At 37.2% G+C, this 19,210-nt stretch overlaps 1 protein-coding gene across 1 annotated transcript; it reads right to left on the bottom strand.

Moving 5' to 3' along the window:
- Positions 1-1,915: 1,915 nt before the first annotated feature.
- On the bottom strand, positions 1,916-11,878 carry LOC130221085 (uncharacterized). The gene is made up of 7 exons (XM_056453402.1): positions 11,568-11,878; positions 11,399-11,488; positions 10,727-10,786; positions 9,352-9,457; positions 8,817-9,070; positions 5,231-5,417; positions 1,916-5,064 (listed from the first exon to the last, which is right to left on the bottom strand). Exons 1-7 carry the CDS (start codon positions 11,667-11,669, stop codon positions 4,901-4,903), a joined length of 963 nt encoding a protein of 320 aa, XP_056309377.1. The 5' UTR covers positions 11,670-11,878; the 3' UTR covers positions 1,916-4,900.
- Between the last annotated feature and the right edge of the window lie 7,332 nt (positions 11,879-19,210).

The raw sequence follows: 19,210 nt of genomic DNA, 5'->3' as shown, positions 1-19,210 counted from the left end.
TAGTCCCGAAAGAAAAGCTGCTTCCCGTTTCTGTCTGTTTCAGTGTGCCTCAAGTCACTTCTCGCTCTGAGCAGCTCCAAAAACTGTGATTACCACTAAAACCTATTTTAGGCTTTGTTTTTACTGTCACATGACACAAAACACAGCAGTACATGTGTAGCATGTTGACCTCATGTGAACATATTCACAGACAGATTTGCTGACAGCATGTCAGACAGACGTAGACGCTGCTTCATATTCTTACAGCCTCGAAAAAAAAACTGCGGTTTGAGATGCCAAAAAAAAAGCACGCAGGGAGAGAGAGATAAAGAGTGAACAGGTTTGGATGGAGTGGTTACACACACCGACTGTTACATCCACATATATAATCGAGTGAGATCAGACAGGCTTCATCTAAATCTCCACCTCTTTTATTCATTCTGTCCGTCTCTATTTTCTCATTTTCCATGTTCCTTTCTCTCTCTCTCTCTCTAGCTTGGTTTCTCGCTCTATTTTCTCCCTTCCTCTGATTGGCTGCACAGGTGCTTTTCTGGCCTCTGATTGGACGTGCACTCTCTCTCTCCCCCTCGCTCTTCCATTTTCTCTCTTTTTTCCCCATAATGCCCATGGTTGGTGAGCAGGAGCTAAGGGTCCGTCCAATCATTGTCTGAGCCATCAATCAAAGCTGACGGGCCCAAGCGACATGAAAAGAAACCTCAGTGGCAGCCATTAACCGAACACCCCCCACCACCCCTCTCTCTCTCTCTCAACCCCCCGTGCTTTGTTTTCCTTTCAGCAGACAAAAACGGACTGACAAGATGGAGGGTTGGACATTAATCAAACCACCCCATGGAACCACCTCTTCCTCCTGATAATAAATAAATTCCACTCTCCTCATTGGACAGATGCTCGCATTTTCGCCGTCCTCCTCCTCCTCACTCGCTCTCTGGGTTTTAAGGATCCTCATCTGCTCTCAGTCAGAGTAATTCCCCACAGATCAGAGCGGGGCAGGTGTTTGCTTCACCCTCCTGCCTCTCCAGGGGCCGTGTTGGCCTGACAGCTGACCGTCCCGGGCCTGTCTCCTTTGGTTCGCGGCTGCCGTATGCGTGTTCTGTTTGGTTTGGACCAATGGTTCACCCCCCTGCGCTTTAATTGAACATGCACTGCTCAGCGGGAGGAAGGAACGGGTGCAGAAAAAACACAACATTCTTCCTACACGCATGACTATGAATGTCAACCGTGCTCAGATCACTGCGTCCTTTTCGCTGGTGGAAAACTCATACGTAGCCCGTGAGAGTGCACATAAAAACAGCCTTTGTTGATCTGGAAACATGACAGCTGGTCTTTTCCGGTGACAGACAGAACAACAAGATTCCCAAGATGAGGCAAAGGCGTCTAATTAAAACAGTGCCGAGGTTTATTGAATAATGCACCCGCGTTCAAAATAACACAATGCGATTCAGCTGTTCGGGTTTGCATTGCACAAATGCACGATCTGAACAAAATGACGTACAGCGAAGGAGTGTAAAATAAAAACAAAACAGCTGTTAGGACTTATATTACAGATATAAAAGATGAAAACAAAGGGATACTGCTGTTTGATGGTGTAATACCCAAATGCTAAAAACCTAAAAAATGTATAAATAAACAAAAACACAGATGTTTAGACAACATATACACAACAACTGCAACAACAAGGCAAAACAGCTGTTAGGGCTTATATTTGAGGTCAAAACGCAGCATGACTGTTTGATCTGACATTACTCAAATGCAAAATCAAACTCACAGTAAAACCAGGAGTTTGGGTATTTAAAAAAATCCAAATAAAACCTAAAACCTGGAGTATTGCAATGTAATCCAAACAAAAATGGATATTCATGACAAAGAAAAGAAAGAAAAAAGATCTAATTAGCAGACCTTCAAATAATTAGTTCAAAGCAAAACAATAGTGGTCTGTGGTATTATATTATACTGAATAAATCTCTAAAAAAGTACAATATATACTAGGGCCAGGATTAAGATGATCAAAACAGACTTTTTCTGCTCATCCAAGACGCTTGTGACTCCTTGAACAGAAGTGCAAAGTCATTTAAAAGCACAGAAGCACAAATGATAGATCAGGAATCCACTGGGGAGGTGCGTTCCTCCGAATAATTTCCTCCTCTGCTTGACAGGTAGAAGAAGACAAATGAAAAGTTAAGATGGCACGTGGAGGCGTGTTAGTGAGCCGCAACGGGTACCATGGCACCCTGCCTTGCAGGGCATTGTGGGATATGTCCTCCACCAAAGTGGCTGCCCAGATGACATATTACAGCTCTGCAGGAAACGCATGGGCCTACAGAAGGAGGCGTTTCTCCTGCGTTCTGCAAACGTTTAATTTCGGTTGTCTTCCCTGCTGTTTTTACCCAGGTTCAGCGAGAGTCCCGCCGAGGGCCGAGGCGTGTTTGCATTGGCCCCTTCAGAGAAGGATGCAAGCCCGCAGGACTGTTCAACGCTCCAACCTCCAACTTTGAAGTTTTCTTTGACTGCGCAGTGAAAATATTGGCGCACACAACTCATATTCGTAAATCAGCCGGAGCCTTCAAGAGATCAAATGGCGGCGCTGAAATATTCGCTTCCTCGCAACGTTTACATCCTCGCATTAGATAAAAGAAAACATTGAAGGAGAGGCCTCTATCCTGGTGGCGAATTCAAAGCGATTTACGCACAAGCCAGCGATAACGCAATGACACAATGAGGATGTCTGAACCTGAAGAAACAAAAGAAGCCCATTGATTTGCTGTTAGCAGATCGGGCCAGTGGAAATACAGCCGGGGTCTGTAAGATGGCTGGATCGGTGGAGATATCGTCCCTAGTGCGACACCGCTGTTTTCCTGAACCCCAATCTGTTGTATCATTGACACATAAATGGATTAGGGTCATGTATCACTGATAATGGTCTAGCCCAATGCTGGTGCGTCTGCGGTTTGGGTTGTGTGTGCGCGATAAGGCCTATTGATTATGTACCATATGCAGTTCCCACGCCGTCCTTTGTGCCATGTGTTCGCTGATGTGTTTTTCTCCCTAGAAAGGGGTGTGTGTGTGGTGATACAGCTGGTGAGTGCGGGGTTAATTTACTCACACAGCCGTCGGCCTTCAGGAGCCTGCGTGCTTCTGTCTGGAAAGGTGAAATGGTGTACGCTTTCATGCAGTCGAATCAATAGAACAGAATCTGCAATCAAGACACACAAAAAAAGTAGACGCAACGCATTCAAGACAGACATGTCGTTTCTTTTAATGGATATTATCACAGTGGTTTCGAACTGTACTACTGCGTTTTCTGACTGATAAGGCCACAGTAAGGAGTCCAATAGAAGAGGCACATGTGCGTCACATCACACACACTCACAGAAAATATATTCACGTTACACGGCGGGCACACTTTCAACATGTGATCAACTAAAATACCACAAGTCTGAACTACATCAATCACGATGTAACCCCCCTACCAAGTGACATCCATGTAATTTTACAGGAGAGCGATGCTTAACCATCTGCTGCTGGGTTCGCAGCTTTAGTCTACTTCACTCCAAGTTTTAGCGCACGACAAACAGTGTGTTATAACGTCTGGCAGTGATACGCCGAAGCTACTGTTTTTTCATCTACTTCGAACTGTGACTCCAAGGTTCGCTTTGCAATTTCATTTCAATAGAAAAGTCACAGTTTTGTGTAATCAAAATGATAAAAATCATACATACATAGCTTGTCATGTACTCTATAACGTTGACAAAACCATTCAGATACAATCTTAAAGGGATAGTTCACTTAAAAATAGGAGTGCACAATTTGTGGGGAGAAATGTATTTGCGATTGTGCTGATGAATAGTATGATTGGGATTTAAAATGTGATATAAAATAAATAAAGCTCCAGGTTTGCTGTGCTTGTTTGTAGGACTCCGTGATTAAACTGTATGTCATATAAGATTAATATATATCAAATTCATTCATTCATTTTCTTTTCGGCTTAGTCTCTATTAATCTGGGGTCGCCACAGATGAACCGCCGACTTATCCAGCATGTTTTATGCAGCAGATACCCTTCCAGCTGCAACCCATCACTGGGAAACACCCATTCACTCTCATTCACACACATACTGCACATGTGTTTGGACTTGTGGGGGAAACCCACACAAACATGGGGAGAACATGCAAACTCCACACAGAAATGCCAACTGACCCAACCGAGGCTCGAACCAGCGAATGTCTTGCTGTGAAGCAACAGAGCTACCCACCGCGCCACCACGCCACCCTATATATAAAATAATTGTAATTAATTATTGGATTATTATTGCTACTAATGAATAAAAACCTTAAAATATGAAAAAATGTTTCTATTGTTGTATTGAATTGTCCAAAATATGAGATTGCAACTGTTAAATTGTGAAATTGTGATGAATCAATCAATCAAAAGGCATTTAAATACCACATTCATTCAATGCTAAAATATCTTGAGGCTTCTCTTTTTAAGCACTTCTTGTTTTGTCATGATATTTGGTGCAATTTGTCTTCTCAAAAGCACTTAAAATAAGTACCATCACAGCTCATAATTTTCTGTGAGCCGTGTTCTTATGAGACCCTGACAAACACTGAATACACACTTCGCAAATGTAAATGACCACAGTACTGCTCTTTACTCTATTTTCTCTTTACTGCTCTTTGGATTTTCTGTGCTATTTCAGTTAACTGTGCACTCTTACTTAAAATGAAAAGTTCTGTCATGATTTACTCACCTTCATATCATTTCAAACCTACATGCAAACAAGTCTAAAAACTGAGGTAAATTATGACAGAACTAATGTGACAAAACTATCCCTTAAAGGTTACTAACAGACTTTTGTGATGCTAAATTGTGAATTCTTCAAGTTCATTGAAGATGCCAACTCTCAATGCTCATACATTGCTCCTGCCTCCTCCAGAGATCCCACCAATAATTCATCAGCAGGATGTGGCCTTTTCCGAAGCCTCTTGGCCTCATTCTGAAGCTTCTGTCGAATGTAGCCCTTTATTTCTGAATCTGTCTTTCCAGGGAAGAACTGTTGCACTGTCCCTGCGGAGAACATTTCACTGGTAATCAAAACAACAACCTTAAGATCACAATTAATCAAAACTTCCTGTCCTGATTGCAGTTAATGAAATGGAACTGGACACATTCTCATACTAACTAAAGTACGCCCATCGTTCAGAACTTGTTACAAAGCAACCCTTATACGTACTTAAAATGGCCTGGATCTCATGGGCAGGAAGAGCTGGCTTCGGCATCCCTCGTTTGCTGTTAACGATGCCTGAGATTGAGTGAGAAGCCAGACAGTCTCTGTCATAGAGGCTGCGCAGCAGGTCGTTGGTTAGTTTTTGAGCGGTGGTCCCTGTGTTACAGTGCTCTAGTAGATCAGCAGTGATAACCTAGAGAAACACACAATAAAACTGCGATCAACTGATATGCATTTTTCAAGATCGAGTAGACAGATAACTGAAGTTTTGAACTGATATAGAGTTGAAGTCAGAATTATTAGCCCTCCTGAATTAGAAGATTTTTTCAACATTTCCAAATATGACAATTTTAATAACTCTATTCTAATAACTGATTTCTTTTATCTTTGCCATGATGACAGTACATAATATTTTACTAGATATTTTCCAAGACACAGGTATTCTGCCTAAAGTGCAACTTAACTAGGTTAATTAGGTTAACTAAGCAGTTTAGAGTAATTAGACAAATCACTGCATAACGATGGTTTGTTCTGTAGACAATAAAAAATGCTTAAGACAGCTATTAACTTTGACCTTTAAATGGATTTTAAAAAATTAAAACTACTTTTATTCTAGCTAAAATAAAACAAATAAGACTTTCTCTAGAAGAATAAAATATTACAGAAAATAGTGTGAAAAAATGTATTACTCTGTTAAACATCATTTGGGAAATATTTGAAAAAAAATAAAAATAAAATCACAGGAGGGCTAATAATTTTGATTTCAACTGTTGTAGCAATGAACATTTAGGTAAAATGAAGACTCTCTTCTCTTCTTTGAAATTTTCATCATAGTAAAGTATATTTTTGATGCAATGCTGGGTTTGTGTTGTTCAGGGTCAATGCTGACACAAATTATTGTTGATTATTGGTTATGTAGACCAGTGGTTTCCCTCTGAGGGGTCACGGGACAATGACAGGGAGTCGCTCTGTGATTTCCAAAAGTCAAATAAATTTTATTGACCAATTAGAAATACTATATTTTACTCACAACGTACAGAAAATAAAAAATAGTAGTTAATAGTTACATAAAAAAGCAACAACATGCAAATAAAAAGCCATCAGCCTTTACATTTTTTTTCAATGGATTGGTGTGTTTACGGTAGAATAACAACACAGCAATAGCATCAGCTGCAGCAGATTGATTTCATAGCACCAGATTAAACTTTCTGACACCTTTATGACAATCAAATACATTAAAAATAAATACAGGCCACAACTGAACATAGAGGATGATCTTCCAGTGGCGGTCTCCAAAATTAAACCAAGAATAGACTTGTGCTGAAAACATTGTGCCCACCAGTCTCATTAAATGAGGTTAATATTAAATTTAACAAATTAATAAATGACTATATAACTTATAGCCTATAGTTGTTGCACTTTTTTGTGTTGTCAATATACTAGTGTTTATGTAGGCCTATTGTTGTGTGTGCAACATTTGCATATTTATAGCCACCTCCAAGGAATGTGGTGGTTGTGAGTCACTGGCATTGTTATTTTGGGGGTCTCAGGCTAAAAATTATGAGAACCCCTGATTAGACCAATAACCAATATTTTAACTGATAAATATGTCTGGTGGAAAATTTTGATTAACGTTAAAATTAGAAATAACTAGGGGTCTGACAAAAACTTTATGTCTTTGTACATATCTTTACTTCTGAGACTGCAAATATTAATGTTGAAATAATATAGCTATTAAATTGCTCATTAGTTGAAGAGTATGTAATGTGATCAGCTGTTACTTCTCATAGGGCTGTGTGATTCTCAAGAAAAATTACAATACCATGTCAGTTTATTGTTATAACAATATATCGTTGTTCAGCCCTTCTTGGATATTTCATTATGAAGTATATTTGTAAAGCAATGCTAACTGTTTTGTTATTGCGCTGTTGCCTCACAGCAAGAAGGTTGCTGGTTCGAGTCCTGACTAGGTCAGTTGGCATTTCTGTGTGGAGTTTGCATGTTCTCCCCGTGTTGGCGTGGTGCAAAGACATGTGCTATAGGTGAATTGGGTAACTAAATTGTCTGTAGTGTATGTCCTGGTCCTCCAGGTAGAGGTTTGAGTGTTGGGCTAACAACCCACCTCGTAAAAAAAAGATGTTACGAAACACCAATATAGTGCAGCTAAATATCAACTCCGATATAAATGGCCCTGGGAGTAAGTAATTATGACTTAGTATTGCGTATCGGAAGACACATCAACTCACCAAACTACTTCCACTATGAAGTGAGTATAGAGTAACTTGTTATTAAATGTTGTGTTTTGTTGGACAAGATCATAAATGCGTCTCGTGTTTAGAAATATGTTTTGATGCAAATGCACATTATAAGTGACTCAAATTCTGACTCAGTGCCTTGAGATGGAGCAGCATTTACATCTGAGTTACTACAAAATAAAATTATTTTACTGGCAAAAAGATTTTGAAAATGACACATACTGATATCCAAAAAAATGCTTAATATCATCAACATTAATCGGCCAGGCTGATGACCATGCAACCCTTATTCTAAAGAACTAAAAGTCACCAAACAATGAGTGAAACCTACAAATAATTTTTAAATAATCAACAATATCTTTAAATGTTACGTCTTTGTAGCGGGCATGAAGAACCATGCCAATAACCTAAAACTAACTTTAAGTTTTCCTTAAAATGCATAATATTTCTACTTTGCACAACATCAAGTAAAGAGAATGTTGCTGCCATAAATAAACTAAGCATTTAAAAAACTGGTCAAGCAAAAAAGCCAAATATTAGTCATTGGACATCGAATTTTAGTTTCAAATGGATCACAAGTGCACTTAAAATCCTAAAATTTATCCAATGCATGTAATATTTTATTACCTGCATTAATAATAAACTATTAATTTAATTATAATTCACATATACATTTAAAATACTGTTTTTTGAACAATAAAATCACTTTATATTGCAATCTTTGTTTTACACTACTTCTAGAAAAAATACATACTTTATTTCATTTTGTATATATAAACATTGGGTATGATGTATGATTATTCAAAACAGATAAAATGTTGATTTTAAAAAGTCATTACTGCAGCCCTACAATAAACAGGAGTAAAAAACAATTGTTTTGATATTAGAACAACTGAAAACAGTCTGTGAAGAAACAAATATTAAATTTAAACTTATTTCTGTTTTACACATTATTTAAATAGGTTTTTTAACAAACAAACAAAAAAGCATAGTTTGCACTTCAAAACTAAAATCAAATAAACAGTAGAAAAAAGTTTGTTTGGTTATTTTTTCACTAGAAAAATAAAAATAAAAAAAGGCATTCTGTATCATGTTGATTATTTTAAAACTTTGAAAATAGATTAGTTTTTTCCTGTTAGATGTGCATACACATATTTTCTATTCTTATTTTTTTTAAAAAAATAGTTTCCAATGTAAACATTACACATTTTCCCATTATTTAAAGGAACATTAGAGTTGGGATTTCTAAAAATGTATATTGAATTTTACCAAAAAATATATCATGAACAAGTTCTGAAACTGTCTTGGTTTTGGTATCTACGAAGCTGAACTCTTACTTTTTGTTCGAGGGGCGCTCCATTCCTCTGCGGCATTGTTTGTGTGACCTCATACTGACCACACCCCTGCTGCTCTGAACTTGCACATTCAGCTGTTGTTCCACTGAGCTCTGCTGGAGGAGAGATGTGACTGGGTGGCCTGCTTCTCTCCTGCTCCCTAGGAATGCTGAGAGTTGCAGCTTTGTGGCAGCAGCACAGCCATCTATCACTCCTCTCGATCAACTCTTCAAGTGTCTGAGCCAACTTCCCACAAGCTGCACAAAAAAAACATATGAATGCATTCTGAAATTGTCTCACCAGTGTTAAACTGTTGTGTAACATGGCACAGCACAGTAACACTAAATCTTCTGTGAACTTGCTGAACTTTTCCTCAAATTGCAATGATCTCGAAATATGAAATTATCTGTGAATGAGTCAGTCGAAGGAAAGCTTTTGGGATTCTCTGGCAATGGAACTAAAACCACACTAAAACCAAAACAAAAAAATACCAGCAAGTGGCACTTTTCCTCCTCATTTCAAAAGTCTGCTACTTTACCTGTGAGGCTCCTGATCTGCTCTCGGAGGCCGTCCATCTCCCTCTGCATGCTCAACACCATGGCAATAAGCTCCGCCCTTGAACGTGATTGGAGGCTTCCGAGCACCTGAAGGGAGATTATTTGCATCACATTATTAACTGAGTAGAATAAGCACTATGATGGTCATGTGAGGTTTGAGTACTATCAGTAATTTAATAAATGTTTATGGAAAGCAAGTGTTTGGAGCAGAAATTGTGTAACTGCAATTCACTTTTTGGATCTAAATGCTCTAAACACATTTAGTCAAAAATGCTTTTAAAGGGATCATTCACACATTTTGGCCATCCAAAATGTAGGTGATTCTTTTTATTGATTCATTCATTTTCCTTCGGATTACTCCCTTTATTCATCAACGGTCACCACAGCAGAATGAATCACCAACTTATCCAGCATCTGTTTTACACAGCAGATGCCCTTCCAGCCGCAACCCAGCCCTGGGAAACACCCATACACTCTCGCATTCACACTCATACACTACGGCAAATTTAGCTTATTTAATTCACCTATACAGCATGTCTTTGGACTGTAGGGGAAACCGGAGCACCCGGAGGAAACCCACGTGCAGATCGCTAACGGACTGATTAGATGGACTTTAAAAGCAACACAGACACACACACACACTAGTTGCTGAGTCTTGTTATAGTTTGTGAGCGATACCATGCCTTGCCTTCCGTGTTTGAACCTTGCTTTTAGTTTGTTTTTTTGTTTACTTTGTATGCTGCCTGCCTTTTGACCATCCGCCTGTTTATCGATCACGACTCTGGATTTCTTGTATACATCTGTTTGTTCCTACATTGACCATTGCTCCTTTGATGCGCTCCTTTGTCAGCGTCCACTTCGTTTTACACATACTGAAAAATGAATGAATGACTTTTCACATTTTTCCCAAACTTTAATATGCGTCATTATGAGTCAGTGGGCTCTCAATCCAAGCTGTAATGAAACTGCAGATTGAAGTAGTAACTCTGTAAATACTGTTTTTATAATCTGTAAATAACTGTAATTAATAATTTCACTTCCACTTTCAAGACCTAAATTTATTATTTTGTATTGTATGAATCACATAGGACCACAGTTTCAGCTAAAAATCTGCTTCCACTGAAGAAAACAAGTCACTGCATCTTGGATGCCCTGAGCATCAATTTTCATTTTTGGATGAAACATATCCAGTTAAGAAATCAACTGTTTAGAGCCGTGGGTGTAACTGCACTTTTCTTTTTAGGCTCAAAAAGCATTTCACTGTGGATGTTTACTAAGAAGCCTTATTTAATTTGCACTGAATTAAATGGTATATTATTTAAAAAGCAGCTAGTGTTATGTAGTGATACACATTACCTCCATAGTAAAGTCTGTATCCCTAGCTGCATCTCCAAGGGCTTTATCAACCTCAAAAGCCTGTTTAAATGCAAATTAAAACCATATGAATTAAACATGAATGCAATGCTACTGTTTCACTAAAAATACTACAGTTTTGGCAGTTTTTTTTTTGTTTTGTTTTTAAGAAACTGATAGGCATCAATCAGCATTCTTCACGCTGGCAAATCCAAATGTCTCAAGCTTCTTATTAGAAAAGCAAGCACCTTTAAACCTTTCCCAAATAACAGAATTTGTTGAGAAACTGGTGAAAGCCTATTAAGTACAATGGGGTTTCCTTTAGACCCTTAGAAAGCTTTTTCCTTTTTGAAACGTTACCTAATGGACCTCCAGAGGGTTTTGCCAGGGCGAGGAATCCCAAACGATGCCTCTAGTGTCTTCATTTGATGATCCTATTAACCTTCATTAAACTACAGATATAAACAAATGTGAAACGATTTAAAGCACCTAAGTCACATTAAATATTCAGTGCATCGTTTGTGTCTCTCACGTAACGTATTACATTACATTATTAAAATCTTACAGCTAATAAATGAGAAGAATTGATGTTGCAAGCCAATCTAATTTATTCAGCTATTAGCTAAAAACAGAACTGACTGTCATATTGACTGAGCAATAAAAACACGAACAGACCTTTGTTTTGAACTTAATGTAGTCAACATTACAAGGTGAGATGTCCTCTCCATTTAGTCCTCTCCATTTTCTCCTCTTCGCCGGTTCTTGCTGAAAGATCAGTCACATAATTAAATCAAGGCTCTGCAAAACAATGACACTACGCGACAAAAGCTTGATGTTTACATACACTGAAGACGTGGTTCGCCCTCGCGCCGGTTTCCTCGGCTGTCTCCTCGTATCTCTCGTATCCATTGTACAGTATGCGCTTCGCTATTGTTTTTCTCCTCATCTTTCGCCCATTAGCCGTTTTCCTCGCTGAAATAGCGTCCGGTTCTTTATCATGCCGGTCATGGCCACGCGCAGATCCGTGACAGCCTGATGACTTTCACGCTCGTGGCATTTCGATTAAAGTTAAAGACACTCTGGCGTGTCAACATCACGAGTGCGTCTCCAAACACTTCAAAACGAGTAAAATGTGCCAAAGGGGGACCCTAAAAGTTTTAATAGTGCTTAATGTCTTAAATCTTTGAAGAAAAAAAAGATGATTAAACAGCCAATAATCTGTCATGGTGAGATGGTAGCTGCAGCTGCTAACATAAAGTCCTTTAGTACAGCTCCCAACTCTTCTCTGACTTTATTTAGGCTATTGAGTAAAATAGCTAAATTAATGGCATCAAAAAAGTCTAATAGTTTTAAATATCTCTTGCTGTTAGTTTGCTTCTTTATTTTAGAAATTTTGATTTACTGTAACCCTTCTGTAACCCATATGTTATTATATTTTTCAATCATTAGAGGTATTAAACATTGTTATTATTTATTAAATATTAATAATAAGCTATTATCTAAGTTTTAAAACAAATGTAGGTAGTTTTACATTAATCAAATGTCTTCTTGGCTAATTGACTACGTGAAAGTCATAATTATATCATGCACATCATTAAAAGAAATTATAATATTTAATTTTACAAATGAATTAATTGTAATTATATAAAAAACATAACTATGAAAATCATTTCATTATATTTAAATCATATCAAGTCATATAATTTGGACACTGTGCAGAATGGTGAATGATTTAATTACATTTTCTCAATTATTGCACAAATAGGCATGAAAAAATATGTTGCATACTTTTTTGAGACCTGAAAATAACGATTTATGTCTTTATATTTTATATCTTGGTGAATAAAATATAATAATTACATCCTTCAAATGCCTATAAATCTTCAATTTGTCCTAAACCAAAAAAATACAGTATGTCCAAAGTAATGTAAAAACATCTTATATACAGCTATTTTAAATGATTTCAAGCACATTATAGAAAGACTTTTTAGGGCACTTTCTATTTCTTACTCTCTCATTCTATCTTTTTTGGCAGTGTGCGCACAGATACCAGAGAGGTCAGCTAAAGGTTGATCTCGGGTTGTCCCATGTGACATACAGTGAGCACTAAGTGTATCCAGAAGCACCTGAGGTTGTAAAAGAGAGGGCTCTGCAGGGAAAGGAGGAGAAAAGCGGCTCTCAACTGGAACAAAGTGGATCCTGTAACTCATTAAAGCAGTCTTAGGATCACAAAAGGTCAGTCAAATAGTGTCTTGTCCAGCAGTAGAGTATTGCTGTAGTGAGAATATGGCTCAAATGACCCATTGTTTGATTCATGCTCAATTAATTTAAATATTTCTGAAAACGCCTATATTAAAGCAAGTGACAGACATACTTTATAACACAAACTAAGCAAATTTTATGAAGACTTATGATAACCTTGGATAAAAATATTACAGTATCACGGTGCGATTACTGCTCTAAAATAAATTCTTTTTAAATGTGTGAGCAAAAAAAAACAACAACTTGAACACAACAACTTGAACACATTATTTTAGGAAAGATTTTAAACATTTTGAAACAGTAAACATGTCAGGTAAATAATTCAAATGAATCATTGACTTCTGCTGTCTTCATTCATTTCACAACCACAGATTTCTTTCATTCATTCATTTTCTTTTCGCCTTAGTCCCCCTGTTAATCAGGGGTCGCCACAGCGGAATGCACCGCCAACTAATCCAGCATATGTTTTACGTAGCGGATGCCCTTCCAGCTGCAACCTATCCCTGGGAAACACCCATACACTCTCATTCACACACACACAAACTAAGGACAACTTTTAGCTTACCCAATTCACCCATAGCGCATGTCTTTGGACTTGTGGGGGAAACCGGAGCACCCGGAGGAAATCCACACAAACACTGGAGAACATGCAAACTCACCGCAGAAATGCCAACTGACACAGCCGACTTGAACCAGCAACCTTCATGCTGTGAGGCGACAGCACTACCTACTGTGCCACAGTGTTGCCCCAGATTTCTTTACAACACATTAAAAAAACATTTAAAAAACCTTACGTATACCTTAGGAACAGTATAGCAGATACATTTAGTGGTGTTAAAACCTTTTCCAAACTGCGGTAAACCTTGAAACCGGTTATCGTCCTATGCCTACTTTAAATAAATGTTTGACAGGTGAGTATGGGTGTCTGTTTCTGCAAGGTTAAAAATGGTAATCTTACTCCATACCAAAGATTTTTCCCATTGTATTTTTAAGTTTGTAATGTGTAATTATGACTTTATTTCTTGCAGTTCAACATTTTAATTATGAAATTCTGACTTCTCTCAAGTGTGACTTTTATTTCTTGCAAATATGAGTTTATGGTCATCCTCTCAATCTTACTGTATTGTTCACGATGCTGACTTTATTGCTTGAAATTTGACATTTATATCTTGCAATTCTGCTTTTTCATAAGACTTACTTAATTTATGATTTATTTATGATAGGATTTATTCAAGATTTATTTTTAATCTGATTTATTTTAAGGCTTTTTCAAAATTCTAACTTTATTTCTCACAATTCAAAGGTCAAAAGTTTATTTCTTGCTATTTAGATTTTTTTATCAACTTTATTTCTCGCAAATTTGACTTTCTCAGAACTACGAATTTATATCTTGAATTTCTGTTCTCTTCCTTTCAAAAAATGTATAAATAAATTAAATGTAATAATTCATGCGATTCTGATCTTATCTACACTCTAAAAATGCTGGGTTATTTCAACCCACATCTGAATTAAGGACAAACCAAAATGCTGTATATATATATATATATATATATATATATATATATATATATATATATATATATATATATATATATATATTTATAACATTTTAATAATTTATTAAATATATAAAAGTTATAACAATCTGGCATTTTTTGGGTGTAGGATTGCAATTGGCTCTCTTACAGATATTTGGTTTGGTCACAAGTATTTTAAATATTATTTAATGGATCTGTTCAGTGTTCTTGTTACACCAGTGTTTTTTTTTCTTGATTAACCGAAACTGATCATGATGCTACAAGTAATGTTAGATGATGATGATATGTCTCATTTAAACTCTAAATCTATTTCTTTAGAGCAACATGGTGGCTCAGTGGTTAGCACTGTCACCTCACAGCAAGAAGTTCGCTGGTCCGAGTCCCAGCTGGGTTAGTTGGCATTTCTGTCTGGAGTTTGCATATTCTTCCTGTGTTCATGTGAATCTCCTCTGGGTGCTCCGGTTTCCCCTACAATCTAAAGACATGCGCTATAGGTGAACTGAATAAACAAAATTGTCTGCAGTGTATGAGTGTGTGTAAATGAGTGTGTATGGATGTTTCCCTGTACTGGGTTGCACCTGGAAGGGCATTTGCTGGATAATTGGCGGTTCATTCTGCTGTGGCGACTCCTGATGAATAAAGAGACTAAGCCCAAGGAAAATAAATGAATGAATCCATTTCTATATGAGCTTGCTGATTCAATTTAAAACCAACCAGCACAGAAAGACTCTGTTGGAGACACAAATGGCCTTGACTACAGAATTACTTAAAGAGATACACTTACATACAAGAAGAAAGAAAACTTGCACCTTCTCTTGTATCTTTGATTAGACAAGCATGAAATCTACACTATATTGATCCTGGTGGCCCCAGTCATTTCACTTTAGCCCATTTGAGAAGTGTTCATTCCAACTTACTTGAAGAAAATGACTCGCTCATCCTGCCAAACCCACCGTGACGCTCCTGATCTGCAGAGAGCGAACATGAAGGTCCATGACTAAAGGCAATCTCCATCACCACAGATGGTATTACAGTCTAGAGTACAAACCTGACAGCAGAGCCACCATTTCTATAGCTCAGACTCATTATTGATCTTCGGCCTGCATATTTTAGCCTCATGAGAGTATCTGAACCAGCATAAAGAGGAGTATTGATGATCTATTGATATGCATTCTTTTATTTACTTTCCCCATAAGGTCTTTCACCTCTTTCCTGACAAATCAATTGCACCTACAGCATAAAGCGCCTTTTCTGGGTCACAGGCTGCCATTCCTCGTTTAGTCTGAGAGCAGCTTTCAAGTTTGTCTTGTGACTGTCAGACTTGCTTATGCATGGGGATTTGTACTAAAGGTCCTGATATAAGGTCAGTATAAAACCACAACATGGGGTTGTGAATCAACCGATTAAAAAGTAAACAAAATACTGGAACAGAATTATTTTCATGGCGCCAGTGACGACAAAACAGTGTACAAAAATATACTGAGTGCTTCCTTCGTCACTATTTAAAGGGACAGTTCACCCAAAACTGAGTTGTTTCCTTAAGTTACTAAATATTTACTCTCCCTCAAAAGGTTTCATACGTTTATCAATCTTTTTTCTGCTGAACACAAAAGAAGATATTTTTTAAATGTTAGAAAACAGTAACCATTGACTTCCATAGTATAAAAAACAAATCCTATAGAAGGCAATGGTTTCAGGCTTCCAAGAGATTTCAAAATAAAGGAAGAAATTCCTATCCTGGGTATATATCCTGTTAGTCCTCCCTTACAAAGCAGATTCATAGAAATGTGTATTTTACAAGCTAAATCTATTATTGCTCTTAATTGGAAAAAAATATAAATGAAAGTAAAATTGGAAAGAGGATTAAAGAAATGGTGTCACATATGTCAATGGAAAAGATCACATACATTGTTAAGAAACAAAAAAGTCTATCCTATAGACTTGGGAAATAGTCTTTACCTGACATGTACAACATGCCCACCCCCATCCTTTTATTTTCGGGAATGGGCTGATGGGAGGAAGAATAGGGTGTAAAATGTTTGCTGCGTCTACATGATTATTATTCTTTAACTATGTAATCTGTTGTAATCTGCAATTTAAAAAGTAATAAATAAATTGTACAAAAAAGGGAAGAAATTCATGGCGGCACGGTGGCTCAGTGGTTAGCACTGTCGCCTCACAGTAAGAAAGTCGCTGGTTCGTGTCCCAGGCTTGGCCAGTTGGTGTTTCTGTGTGAAGTTTGCATGTTCTCCCTGTGTTCACGTGGGTTTCCTCCGGGTGCTCCAGTTTGCCCCACGGTACAAAGACATGCGCTATTGGTAAATTGAATAATCTACATTGGTAGTAGTGTGCGGGTGTGTTTGTGTGTTTTAGTGAGAGTGTATGGATGTTTCCCAGTGCCAGGTTGCAGCTGGAAGGGCTTATGCTGCATAAATCATATGCTGGAGTAGTTGACGGTTCATTCCGCTGTGGTGACTCCTGATAAATAAGGTACTAAGCTGACGGAAAATGAATGAATGAGTGAAGAAAATTCAAACAGGTTTGTGACAAGTGAGTAGATGCAGATAGAATTTTCAGTTTTAGGTGGACTATCTCTTTAAGCAGTTAAGTAATACCAACGTATTTAATAATAACATTAATTGTTTTAGCAGTTAAGCAAATTCAGTTAATTTCAAGTAAATAAAAATGTATTTGTTTAAGTAAAAGGTTGTGTTTATCTGTAATCTACTGATGACAATTCTTCAAACTTTAAAACAAAAATATCATTAAGAGTATTTTTTTTTGTTTAAATGTTCATATTATTTTTTGCTAAACAACATAATAGCAATGTTTTAACTTCAGAAGAGCTGAAAAAGAATATTCTGATTTTCAATCACAACAAAACCATTTGTTATACTGACCTGTTTTCCTGTAAAACGGTGAATATTTCAAAACATTCTCTGAAAAATTACAGTATTTTTGTGTCATTTGGAAGAAATATTTTCAGACTTTTTATAGAATACAACAAATAACACTTTAGTTTAGGTCACAATTCATGGTATTAACAAACCATTAACTACTGACTTAATAAACTACTAATTACCCGTTTATTAATAGTTAGTAAAGAAGTAGTTGGGTTTAGGTAGGATTAGGGATGTAGAATTAAATCATACTTTATAAACACTACTGAAAAGATAATATCCTAATGAAAGGCGATAATAATCCAGTAGTTAATAGCATGAATTGTGACCTGAACTAAAGTGTTACAGAATAAACATGTATAATCTGGAATATCATTGTTCTTTCTCTGTACATAATAAAAATAGACGAGTAAATAGCGCCATAAAGAAAGAGGCTCTGTTTGGGCACTGAGTGGGATTTAATTGACCATATGGGGGCGTCAGAGTTGAACTCTGACCCTACTCCCATCAACCCTTAGGAGTGCCCTAAAATGATATAATGAAAGGTGGGCCACCTGACAAGAAAAGATGATACAAATCATCACACTACCTACCTACATACAATAATATCTGAATTTAAAGCAGCTCTTAACTATTTCTCCAAGGATGCGCATAGAAGTGTGTGTTGTTTCTCATGCTCACCTATCTCCAATGAACAGCTCGTGTTTTGAGTCGGCTCAGCAGTTTGTCACTTGATTAGACTCCCCGCCATGGCACTTCTTTCCTTGATTGCCAATGTTTTCTCCCCCCGCTTCGCTCATGCATATGGAGAAGCTTAATTTAAAAGGACAACAGCACTGCCTTAAGATCTGTCGCAGAGAGACAACATAGACTGACACATGAGTGCAAAACAATGCAGGCCACTCGGTGTCCAGGGCAGCACTGAATGTGAAGGAGTGCAGGATAGAGGTCCCGCTATAACTCTTGAAGAGAAGTTTTATTCATTCATTCATTTTCTTTTTTCGGCTTAGTCCCTTTATTAATCAGGGGTCGCCACAGCGGAATGAACCGCCAACTCATTCTGAATGTGTTTTACACAGCGGATGCCCTTCCAGCTGCAACCCAACACTGGAAAACACCCATACACTCTTGCATTCACACACATACACTACGGCCAATTTAGCTTATTCAAGTTACATATGTTGCATGCTTTGGACTGGGGAAACATGCAAACTCCACACAGAAATGCCAACTGACTCAGCCTGGGCTCCAACCAGCAATCTTCTTGCTGTGTGGTGTTCATTCTGAAGAGGAGTTTTACTAAAAGTGAAATATGTCATTTTTGTACATCTAAATGATATCTTGTTGCAGTTTAGTGCGCAAACTGCTTAGGAAAAAAGTTGTTATTTTGTAATTTTTTTTATTGTGTAGAAATGATACACTTCACCTTTAAGATAAAAGCTTTCAAATCCTGCATTCATAACCATTTTAGTCTTACTCAAAGTCAAAGCATGCTGTACAGTTAACACTACATGTTTAGTTTCTTAAATCAGAGATGGTACCAAATCGATATAAAAATGTATATAAAACATATTGTGGACACTTGACCACTTGTGTCTCAAAATGACTCTTTTACTTTGCTATATGGAAGATAAAATAAGATATTTTGAAAAATGTTGGATTATTAACCAAGCAATTTTGGTTACTATTGACTATTAAGAAAACAATGCAAGTCAAAGGAAAAAGAAACTGTTTGTTTACCAGCATTTTTCATAATCACTTCATTGCATAGAAAAAAGACAGTTAAA

Source organism: Danio aesculapii, chromosome 3 (assembly GCF_903798145.1).
Source record: "Danio aesculapii chromosome 3, fDanAes4.1, whole genome shotgun sequence".
Lineage (NCBI taxonomy): Eukaryota > Metazoa > Chordata > Actinopteri > Cypriniformes > Danionidae > Danio > Danio aesculapii.
Note: the sequence above shows the minus strand (reverse complement) of the source record. Positions and strands in the feature narration are given on the sequence as shown.

Excerpts from the sequence above, each read along its gene's own strand:
- LOC130221085 (XM_056453402.1), bottom strand. The coding sequence starts at position 11,669 with ATGAGGAGAAAAACAATAGCGAAGCGCATACTGTACAATGGATACGAG. Across the intron at positions 9,071-9,351 it reads GCAGATCAGGAGCCTCACAG|CTTGTGGGAAGTTGGCTCAG; the intron begins GTAAAGTAGCAG and ends TTTTTTGTGCAG. Across the intron at positions 5,065-5,230 it reads TGAGATCCAGGCCATTTTAA|GGACAGTGCAACAGTTCTTC; the intron begins GTACGTATAAGG and ends TGTTCTCCGCAG.